The 12,056-nt window shown below is 43.7% G+C and overlaps 1 protein-coding gene across 2 annotated transcripts in view; it reads right to left on the bottom strand.

The window, feature by feature from the left end:
* Slc24a3 (solute carrier family 24 member 3) overlaps positions 1–12,056 on the bottom strand; it is a 452,844-nt gene that overhangs the window by 37,614 nt on the left and 403,174 nt on the right. For both annotated transcript variants that reach the window (XM_034495053.2, XM_076929900.1), the window contains exons 8-9: positions 10,084–10,109; positions 2,812–2,865 (exon numbers count right to left, since the gene is read on the bottom strand). In XM_034495053.2, the coding sequence (XP_034350944.1) occupies positions 2,812–2,865; positions 10,084–10,109 (80 nt within the window). The remainder of the gene's footprint in view (positions 1–2,811; positions 2,866–10,083; positions 10,110–12,056) is intronic.

Here is a 12,056-nt window from a genome sequence, read left to right as displayed (position 1 = left end):
TAGCCTGGATGGTTTCTACCTCTCTGGCAAGTCCAAAATGGCTTTTGGATTTTCAGACAGAATGCTTAAGTTATTTTAAAGCTATCTAGATCCCAGGAGGCAGCTGAAGAGTCTAATGTATGCTGTGTGGGGTTTTCTTTTTTTTTTCCATGGTCGTGGCTCTGTTTTATATTTTTAATTGAATGTTTTAAATTTTGTGCTTGCTCCCTGAAGCTATTTTATTGTGAAGCATGCAATTTTATAAATCAGATTTTATAAAAACCCAATGATTAGAGTCCCTGATTGCAGAGAGGGACAGCCTAAAGAGCAGAGATTTCAATTTAGAACTTAGGGTGGAATTTATGCAGAGGATTCCATGAGAGCTGTTATTCGCAGTTTTATTTGTGTCCTGCTGCTTTGAACATCTGGAATGGTGGGAAAGCCAAGGCCTCAGCAGAAACAATCTCCTTAGCTGCTATATATTTGGTGTGACTCAGGGTAGAGGCTCTCTTGTTACCTTAATATCCACTAGTCTGTTGTGCAGCTTGTGTGCTTTATGGTGACCGGGTGAGAGAGTGTTGTGGCTACAGAGAAACCTTGATGCCAATGTTCCTCAATTCCCCTTTCCTTTAGATTCCATCTGTGTTTGAAGACCGTGTCATTTTGCAAAACCTCCATTAAATTCAATATGGTACACACAACAGTCACAACTAGGATTTGAGAACCCAGATGCTCAGCACAGAGGAGACCCTGTGTGGCAATTCTGGAATCACTGAAGGATCAGGTTCTCTAAAGGGAACAAGTGGATTCTTGACTCTCGAAACCCAAACTTGGAGCTTCCAAAATAATTTTTTTTAAGAAGGTAGAATAATTAAGTAGAAGACAGGGAGAGAAGAGTTGAGAATCATTGAAGACATCCCACCGTGCACGGACTCCCTTCATAGGTTTGCCATTTGAAGCAAAGAAGAGCAAGATAGCTGTTCCAACTTAAACATTCTCTTCTGAGGCCAGAGGCTTTGGAAAGTCTTTGGGTCAGCTATGTTCTCAGTGCGAGACCACCAATTAGTAATTCCAGTGGAAGGTAATTGGTTACACAATGTGTGACTTCTCACTTCCCCATAAGTCTCTTTGTAACAATTCCAAGCCAGGATATGCTGCAGGGAGATCCTACTCTAGAAACGCCACATCCAGCAAGATTCAGAGCTGACCATTGGACAGCTCCTTCTCTAAACACTGGATGCCATGTTGAATAGATGGTCAGTGAGCTGCTTATGGCCCACCCTAGACCCCAGTCCAGCTAGCTCCTGATTTTGTTGCTAATGTGATGCTTGGCTGTATTTATACTGGTTTTTCTCAGCATGTCTCTCAGGCTCTGGTGTCCAAAATGAACGCTTTTCCACATCTTGTCAGAAAAAAAAAATACAGTGTTCATTCTAGACTGCTGTCTGGCATGTCCAAGCTGACAAGTGCTGAGATGTCTCTACTGTCCTTCCCCTAGAGATGGCTACCTATGCTGGAGGAATGTAGGAGATGGTTGAGTTTAAGAGACAGCTCAGCAGGGGAGGGGATTTACAGCTCTGTGAGCTACTCATCTTGGTGACTCTACATGGAGACCTAAACAGCACGTTCAAAAAAATGTGCTTTTATTTTGTTTATAGAACAGCAAGCAGGACTATCATTCTTGATATACAGAGTAATTCACCTTGACTCCAGAAGAAAGAAGTGGTAGCTTGAAAACACGAACAAGTTCTCAGCTGCTCTTTCCTTCCATAGCCGAAATGCAGTCCTGAGTTATGAGTTGCCCTCATAACTCAGGTCTTATAAATAGAACATGGCAAAAGTGATGGTGTGCATGTCTGAGGAGGGATTAGGAAAGGCATGGAGGGATGCCCTGTCCTCTGCCTCCCTCTCTGGAACCACCAGCTGTAGAGAGAACTTCTTATAAGTATCACCTGTCAATAAAAAAGCTGAGGACCAATGAGTCTAGGCAGGAAATAGGAGGTGGGACACTGGCAGGAAGAGGGAGGATTCTGGGAAGTGTGTGAGAATAACACGAGATGAGACAGGAGACAGACTGAGGAGGGAATGTAAACCAGCGGTTAGAGGATCTCAGAAAGACACTGAGGGAGATGCTGGAGAGACTAGAAGGAAGAGGTGGGCTGGGACTGAAGACAAGGTAACTAACCAAATGGTAGACACAGAATAGATTAAATGGTTAACGAGTTATGAGCTAGCCAGGGAATGAGCCAACGTTTATGGCCTAGGCATTTAATAATAACTAATTAGTCTCAGAGTTGTCATTCTGAGAGCAGGACTGGGAAGGAAAAATGGAATTTAATATTTCTCAACAACCAGCTCTGTAGGGAGCCACTCACACAGCCATAGGGAGAAGCTCATGTAGTGAGAAACAGCCCTCTAGCCAACATCCAGCATCTGCTTTCTAGCCACAAGAGTGGGCTATTCTCCATTATTACCAAGGAAGATTCACCCAGCCTTGGTCAATGTCACGGCTTCATCCCTAGCCAGTGTTCAACCTGTGACCTCATGAGAGATTCTGAGCCCCTCTCAGTGAAGCAGCTCTGGGATTTTTAATTCTCAGATAATACATATTTGTGGTTTTTTTTTTAAGCTAGTAAATTTTGGGACCGTTTGTTACACAGCGACAGATGACTGATACACCTGGACTAAGGAAGTTTCCATGGTTTCAGTCACTTTGCTAGCTCTCACCTCATCTTCCCTCACCCAGTACAGAAACACGACTTGTTGGATTTTACCTTTCTTCTAATAAAAGCTAGAAGCTCAGCTGTCAGACCCTGCATGTGCTTTACTTACTTCATGATGACGATATAGACGAGGTACATCAGCACTAGGACTAGAGATTCCCACCTGCACAGGAAGAAGTACAGTTAGAGAAGGCAAGCCCAGCAGTCTTGTCAAGCCAGTCACGTCAAGCCATGTCAGCCAGTGCTGGAAGCATCTGATGTCCATGGCCAGGATGACAAGGTGGACCAATTACACGCATTCCTAGTCTATGCAAGTGTTTCATGTCGCATAGGTCTGCTCTCCTCACCTGAGTGGAAGATGCCTCTCTGGTATTCATTTACCAGAAAGAGCTCTAAGAAAAGGGGCAGGCCTTTACATAAACATTCTAGCGCTTAATTGCTTATTGGGGTTACCCGGATCTACTTACAGAGAACAAAAACACCAGAGGAACTGACGGGCACTGGGCAGCAGTGGTGAGGGGCAGAGGTCTTGGCTACAGAGGTGTATTTCCAGAAAGAGGCAGGGAGAAGAAAGAGATTCAAAGAGATTCAAAGATAAGGAGAGTTGAGGAGAGAGTCTGGTAGTGGAGTGGAGAGAGAGAGAGAGAGAGAGAGAGAGAGAGAGAGAGAGAGAGAGAGAGAGAGAGAGGGAACACGAACCAACCCTTCTGGGTGGGAGAGTGTCAGCAGGAAGAGTGAGAATGAGTGAGAGGGGCCTGGGCATGGTGGACAGCAGCTGGTGCCTGTAACCCTCAAGAGTGCACTACATAGTGAGTTCTAGGTCAGCTTGGAGTATGCAGTGAGATCCTGCATCTAAAAGCAAAAATAGAAAATCCAAACCCAAGCATAGAAAGCACAAGAGAGGAAAGGAAGGAGAACAACCGAGAGACGGGCACTGTCCTCGTGCCTGTTAGGATCTCCATCCCTTCATTTTCTTTATTTAGTAACGTCCAGCCAAAGCGTATGGACTTGTGGTTTGGACCCCTGTTTAGCTGCAGGTTTAAACAACTTAAAGGAACATGTTTGGCTTGGAGAGAAGGGAAGGGAACTGGGGAGGTCTGAGGAGGAAGTTCCAGCTCCCTTAGCCTTTTGATCCCAGAGAAATTTCTGTTATATAAAGAATACACAGAGGTCTTAACGCTGTTCTGTTTAAAAAAGTGGAAAACATGGGAGGATTCAGGTAGGTTTGCCTTGGGAAGGGGCTAGAATACAGCCAGACACAACAGTCATTTGCACCAGCATGTTTACTGTGGTACATTATAGAAACCAGCCGGCTGCCCACCAGTAGAAGAATGGATACAGAAATTGTGGTGCATATATATGTATATCTATACACATACATACAATATGTACCATAGGCATATATTAGTTAGCCGTAAACATGAATGAAATTCTATTGTTTGCAGGAAAATAGATGAGACTAGAGGTCATACCGAGCAAAATAAGCCATATTCAGAAAGATAAATATCATGCTTTTCCTCATATGTGGAATAGAGATGAAAAATAAGACATAAAAGTAAAAGTGAAACTAACAGTTGGGAAGGGAGCAATGAGAGGCAGGAAGAGGCCAAGGTTATCACTGGATGAATGTGACCGAAGTATATGATGTGTATGTACCAGACAGAAAGTAATAACAAAGCCCATTGTTTTACACCACCAATACAGACTAACTGAAGTGGGCGGTCATGGAAACCCTGTGTCCATACAGAGTGCTCCCAGGCCTCCTTAAGATGACTTTGCTAGCATGGACTTATCCTTGTAGAAAGCACTTGGAGTGTGAGAGGCCTCAGGGCATCCAATTGTCCTAGGTTCAGCCATAGTTCTTGGCTTCAGTCTCCAGGAAGATGCCTCTACTCTGACCCCTGTTGCCTCACTCCAGAAGCAAGCACACATGTTAAGGGAACTTCATAGTTAAGTTCTTCCAAAGAAAGGTGCATTTGAGTGTCAGATCACTGGAAAAGAACCAAATTTAGTGGCCAGGTCTCTCTCCCTTCCCTTTCCTCTATCCCTTCTTCCTTCCTTCCTTCCTTCCTTCCTTCCTCCCTTCCTTCTTATTTAAAAATCCTTTTTGTCATATTGTATCCTAAGACTGCCCTCAAACTTGCAACCTTTCTCCCACAGCCTCTGGAGTGCTAAAATAACACGTGTGGACCATGTTGTCCAGCTTAGATCCACTACTTTCTAAACACTCTTTCAATCTTTCTTGGCCATTTTTCAGGATCACCCAAATGTAGGAATCCCCATTCCTACCTACATTGCTGGTTTCTTCTGTGGGCTTGCCAAGGCCTTTCCCACCCTGAACACACTGGACTGCTGAGGCCTCTGTGGTCTCTCTTGGCTCCTTTGTCAAGGTGATGATCAGGGGTCCTCATGGTTCCCTCTACATATCCCTTTTCTGCTGTGAGAATCTCAAAATGACCTCTGACAACATGTCCACTGCCTGTCCACTAGCCAGTGAGAACCTACAGGGCAGCACTGTCTGCAGGTATGTGCTGGATCCAGTTCGTAAGAGACCCCAGGTGGAGCAGATAGTATTCTCAGATATTCTGCCAGGGCTACTTCTGTCTCTTATAGTCACAACTTGAGGAACTCAAAGGAAGAAACCAGAACACCACTCTGAATATTTCAGTTTCTTCTTGAGCATTTGGAATTCTGACACATGTACTTCAGCTCCCTTCTGACACTGTGGTCTCAGCTGACCTGCTGTCATGGATCCACAGGCCTTGTCCTGTATGATGATCTAATAGATGTGTCCCTCATGTTTTCAGTTCTACTCGAAGTATTTTGAATATTACTTCCCTATCTCTTGCCCAGGAAGAGAACTCTACTGTACTGAGGCAACAACTGATCTCAAGAAAGGGGCACCCCACCTTCAGTTTCCAGGATCAATAACAATTGGTCTAAAGTTGTAATTGTTACTCCTGTCCCAGCCATCATGTTACTAAAGACATGTAAGATAAAAGTGTCTGAGAAAGGCATCTGAGTCTCTTATTCTTCCCTCTTGTATTTAATACAGACATGACGGCTAGACTCACAGTAGCCATTTTAGGACTATTATGAAAGGGCAGGAGAAACATCCCTGGTGTACCTCAGATACAAGATCATTGGTTTGTAAAATTTTCTTTTCCTAAAAGCATCCCAACTGATTGGTGGCTTCAACTCCTTGCTTGAACATAAACACATGGCACAACAAGCTTTAAGAATGGTCAAGGAATCTCATTCAGGTATGGTGGCAACACTTTTAAAAAATATAGTTAGCCCTGTTTATCTGCAGGTTCTACTTCTGTAAATCAACCAACTACAGGTTAAAAAATATTTTAAAAATTTTACCTGTACTGAACATATACTGATGCCTTAGGAAAACATTATTTCCATCATGGTTACTTTTAGCATCAACTTGACACAGTCTAGAATCACCTGAGAAGGATATCTAGGTGGGCATGCTGTGAGGAAGATGATCTAGATTAATGGGAAGAGATGCCCACTGTAAGTGGCACCATTCCCTAGGCAGTTGATACTGGACTGTATAAAATGGAAAAACTGAATTTAACACTGGAATGCAGCATTCATTTACTGCTCTCTGCTTCTGATGGTAAATACAATGTCATCAATTCTCTGAGGATTCTGCTGCTGTGACTTCTCTGCTAGTCTGTAGTAGAACTGTGAGCTAAAATAAACCCAATGATCCCCCAAGTTGCTTTTGTCAGGTTATTTTATCACAGCAGTAGGAAATTAAACTAAGACAATTCCATGAACAATCTAGTGCAGTGGTTTCCAACCTTTCTAATGCTATGACCCTTTAATATAGTTCCTCATGAACCCCAACCATAAAATTATTTTTGTCACTATTTCATAACTGCAATTTTGCTTGCTACTGTTATGAGTAATGATGTAAATGTCTGACATGCAGGATGGTCTTAGGCAGCCCCTGTGACCTCTCCCCAAAGGAGTTGAGACCCACAGGTTGAGAACTGTTGATCCAGTGTAACAATATATAATACATGAGAACACCTCAACCCTGCTACTCAAACAGCATTACAGTGCATTGGCTATTAATGATCTGGAGGTGTCTTAAAGCATACAGAAGAAGGTGTGTAAATACCATGACAGTTTACATACAGACTTGAACAACCATAGATTCTGGTATCATCTGCAGTCCCGAAACCAATTCTTTACAAATCCTGAGAGACCACTGCATTTGTTTTTGGCAATATTCATTTACTTAGGAGAGCTCTTGTTTCAAAATCAACAAAGTTGCAATCAGTTTCCTTCTGAACATATGAAGTGACTTGATTATCTGCCTTAACATCTTGAGGAGCTGCTGAACTATCTTGCAACAGTGAAATTCAGCTTATAAGGTATCACCAAACCCCTGCTGCAGCTTCACTGTGTATGCTGAAGAGTTTGGTTTTGAAGGGAAAGATAAGTTTCTGCCCACATCCTTCCAGATAAGTCAATGCTTAGTAGGTAGGAAAGCAGAAGCAAACAGTGAAAGGCATATTCAAGTTCAATATATTTTGCATATCCTAAAATGAGGAATTGAAATCTCTGGAATTCCCAGAGCAGCAAAGGGCCAGTAGAGCACAGTTTAATTTCCCAGTCTCACTCATATGAGAAATTCTCTCTGTCAGCTCATGCGTGCAATAACAGTGATTACACAACAGGCTGGCACTCAGAACGATGGGACTAAGTGCCCTGGGAGCCCTTAGCTCAGGTCTTTGGAAGCAAACACTGAGAGATTTTTGATTCTACCATCCCTCAGGACTAGCACCAAGTTGCATACCACTTGTGACATACATCTGTGGCCCTCCTGGCCCTGTCCATGCTCCTGATTACATGTGCAGGACTGTTGCTGCTCAGAATATAGACACTAAGGGCCTGTTTCTGTGCAGAATCTAGAATCTCTTATAAAAGGTTTTGGGCTCTAACCTAGAATTGGTTTACCTAACATCACAAGGAGGGGGGGGAGGGAGGGAGGGAGAGAGAAAAAAGAGAGAGAGAGAGAGAGAGAGAGAGAGAGAGAGAGAGAGAGACACCACTTGTGGTTGTTTGAATAGGAATGGCCCCTATAGGCTCATATGTTTGAATGTTTGGTCACTAGGGAGTGGTGCTACTTGAGAGGGATTAGGAGGCATGGCCTTGTTGGAGGAAGTGTCACTGGGTTTGGGCTTTGGAGTTTCTGAAGCTCAAGCCAGACCCAATGATTCTCTCTTCTCTTCTGTCTTCGGATTCTGATGTAGAACTCTCAGCTACCATGTCTGCCTGCATGCTTCCTGACATGACAATAATGGACTAAACCTCTGAAACTGTAAGCCAGCCTCAATTAAATACTTTCCCTTATAAGAGTTGCCCTGGCCATAGTGTTCCATCACTACTACAGAACAGTGACGAAGACGCCTTTGGAATGAGAAAAAAAATCACTCTCTTTTTCTGGCTCTACGACATGTTAGGTATCTCAAAGGGTTCTGTACCAACCAAAGCTGGTTCACCAGGCTGTCTGCATTCATCTGTCCCTGCTGTGGCTCTCATGTGGTAGTGCAGTCCTATGAGCTAGCACAAGTGAGTGCTCTCCAAGATGTCAGGTCCTCACCCTGAGATGGCCCTTCCCAGCAGTGGTGGACAGTGGCTGAGGTCAGCAGTGACCCTGATGTGCTGATTTTTAAAGAAAATAGAGATAGGTCTTACAGGAAGTCAACAACTTATCTCTACATACTGGCATAGCGCCCCATGACATTCCTTATCACTGAGGTAGGTCCTTGTTCCCCCCAAGTTTTAGAAGCCAGGGAGCTGCTCTCAGACAGAGGCACAGGTTTTATTCTAACCGGAATAGAATAAAAGCTGAGAATGTTTTCTGAAAGTGAAGTCACAGGAATTCTTTGTCTCTTTTTTATAGCTTATTCCTAACTCAAAGTAACGCCATGGAAGTTTCTAGCTACAGAGTCACTCCTATTTCTATGAAGTTTTTCATTCTCTTCTACTTATGTGGATCAAACATTTGGAAAAAAAAAAAAAAGCTGTAACAAGAAGGCATAGGACACCAAATTTCTATTTCCATTTCAAACACATTGGACTTGCTCAGAACTCATTTCAAGAATTCCAGTTTGGACAAAATGCAAATATCCCTCCATATATTCAACCGAATTAACACCTTCTATCTCAATCACCACAGACTCTCAGAGCCATGGGACTTCTTTTCGAGTCTCAGCAGCACTTTAACGGAGAACCAACTGTGCTGTGCTTAGATCCTAAGATGACACTGAGGCTTGGAATACTGAACTTGGTTTGCATCCTGCTACAGCTCAGGTCCAGAATATTCCCCCAAAGGCCCACATGTTGAAGGCTTGGCTCCCAGTTTGGTGTGAATGGGCATTGGTGTAAGCCTGAAGAGTCAGGGCCCAGCAGAAGGCCATCTGTAGGCATGTAACCATGAAGAAGACAGCAGGCCCCTCTTTCTACTACTTTCTGGTCATGGAATGAATGGTTTGGTTTTGCCAAACATTCCCTCTTACCATCGTGTGCCAGCAGAACAAGGACTAAAACCTTTCAAGCTAGGACCAAAAAATAAACTTTTTTCTCTATATAAGTTGATGACCTATGTTACTTTGTTATAGTAGTGGAAAGTTGACAGACACAGATATGAAAAGATGAGTCAAAACCACAACCATGGTCCAGCAACGGCTGACTGGAGAAAGACAAAGAAAATTTACAACATCTACCCTCTATAATAAAGATATCTAGATAGATATGAAGATATGAATCCCATAGACCCAACCCAAGGGAAATGCTTGGTAAAAGCTAATTTAATGTCTTTATTGAGAGAGATGGAGGATTCTAAGGAATCCTGGTTGTTTTAAGGTGTCATAAGACTTTTCTCCTTTTCTAAATTAGATTTACTTATTTGTGCGTGTTTATTTATTTGGCATGCACAGGCATGCCAGTACGGGTGTGGAGGTCAGAGGACAACTTGTGGGAGTGAATTCTCTCCTTGGATCATATGGGTTCCAGAGATTAAACCCAGGTTGTTGGCCATGGCAGCCAGTGCCTTTGCCTGCTGAGCCATTTTGCTGTCCCCATTCCCCCCCTCCCCCTTTTTTTTGTTTTTTTTGAGACAGGGTTTCTCTGTGTAGCTCTGGCTGTCCTGGAACTCACTCTGTAGACCAGAACTCAAACTCAGAAATCCGCCTGCCTCTGCCTCCCAAGTGCTGGGATTAAAGGCGTGCGCCACCACCGCCAGTCCCCCCCCCCTTCCCTTTCTAAACCATAACTCCATCCTGCAATGCATTTAGCTCTGCACCAGAAAAGGGGACAATTAGAAGGGAGAAAAGAGGAAAGAGGTACTTACCAAGAAACTTTTTCATCGTAAATGAACTGTGAAAAAAAAAAAATAAGAAAGGCAGTTAGCGGATCATGCACACATGTGCACATATAACCTTTGAACACGGAGTGCTGTCAGCGCTCACCTCTGGCATGGTGGCACTCATGGCTGTGATGGAATGTCAGGCACCTGGGGGAAAACTCTTTCTATAGTCTTTGGCGATTGATAGGATTGATAGTGAAAGGACAAGCTGTGCAAACATTGCTGTGGGGAGAAGCACCAGGTGATCCAGGCTGCCCTTCCATTTCTGTCTCCAGATAGTGGGACTGGGAAGGAAGACTGTTTTGTAAAACAAGACACACAGTGGGATTTAGGACTAGAAGGGCAGGGACTTTTGAATGTGGATCCCTTTGTTGCCACTAGTGACATTTCTGCACTTCTCAGTGCAGTGTGTCACCCATTCACAGACCCAACGTAAGCACTTGACCTCCCTTGCTCAACATTGTCCTTTTAACTGATTCCTTTTGTTAGATCACAACCAAAAGTAGGGGGATTAGCACCCCTCAGCATCTCACACAGAAAGTGACCCAGAGTCAAGTGATACAATGGAATGTGTTTGCAGATCCTGGGTCCTGTTGGCTGCCCATGTCCTGTGCTTTCTGTTAAGGAAGGAGGCTCGGGAAGGTCAGAAGCAGTGAGGGGAATAAGTGAGAAACTGAGATTTTATTCTTATCTGTTGGGATCAACAGAGCATCTGTAACAAAGTGTAACCAGTTAACCTCCAGCCCAGCACCCCCCTCCCCGCACCCCCCCCCCAATTCCCACTTGGGAAAACAAGATAAAATACAAGAAAACTGGCAAAGTCTGTCAATTTATATAGGGAAGCCAAATCCTGTAAAGCAGAAATAATTTGGGGCTTGTTCAACCCATTTGTGGGATTGATTCCAGGACACAGGCCGGGCTCTAATTTTGGCTCTCTTTTCTCGAGATGCCAATCTGCCCACATGACTCACAGGACCTACAAAGGATGTACCTGTTGTGGAGGTGGGAAGCCATGGAAAAGGTTACACAGCTTCTCTGGGCATGATGACCTTTGAGGAGCACTCCCTATGGAGGCAGAGGCCCCTGGTGACTCTAAGGCAGGAGCTGCAGGGTAACTAGGTAACCAGTGCGGGATCACCATACGGCAAGATGGTAAACATAGTTAACAATGTGGGCACGGCTTTGGTCTCCAGCAATTCTAATAATCTCCAGTTATGCTGGAACATAAAAGATATTGCAAAGACCCACCAGGAACTCTTCCTGTTGAGTTTAAAGGTCTGAGAGGTAGGATCCATGCTTGTAACTGCTTCTTTCTAAGAAGCTGGGTTTTTTTTTTTTTTTTTTTTTTTTTTGATTGTTGCTTCATGTTTTTGTTACTGTGTCTCTGCCATCAAGTTCAACAAGTTGACATTTGGATGAAAATGTCAAGTCAGAATGGGAAGAGCACTAGAAGCATCAAGGAGACACTCCTGGGATCGGGGCTGGATGGTGTACGGTCCTGCCCCCTTCCCTTGGGCTGGATGGTGTGGAGTCCAGCCCCCACCACAATGATTCATGGTTGTTTTACATAATTACTAGCATTAACAAATTGTTACCATGAAATAATGGAACGGAACCGATTATTTAAGATGGAAAACATTTTTATTAACTACCTAATTTAATATTAGTCTTAGCCATGGGGATGGAACAATTATTTCATAGTCACTCAAGAGAATATGAGACGCTAGGAGAGTTTAATTGACCAGGTCAATTTAATTCTCTTCCATCAGAGAAGGCAGGCAATGCCATTTATGAATGTAGCTTTTAGGGAGCCTGTAGTCTGTATGAGACTGTACATAGATGGGGGTGCAGATGCTACAAAAGGAGTCACTGGGAGTCGACTAGCTTTAGTACAGAGGCACAGGCATTCTTTGTGTGCTTTCTAGGAACAGCTATGGGCTGGTATACCTTTAACTATT

This window comes from Arvicanthis niloticus, chromosome 2 (genome assembly GCF_011762505.2).
Source record: "Arvicanthis niloticus isolate mArvNil1 chromosome 2, mArvNil1.pat.X, whole genome shotgun sequence".
In the NCBI taxonomy this organism is placed as follows: Eukaryota; Metazoa; Chordata; class Mammalia; order Rodentia; family Muridae; genus Arvicanthis; species Arvicanthis niloticus.
Note: the sequence above shows the minus strand (reverse complement) of the source record. Positions and strands in the feature narration are given on the sequence as shown.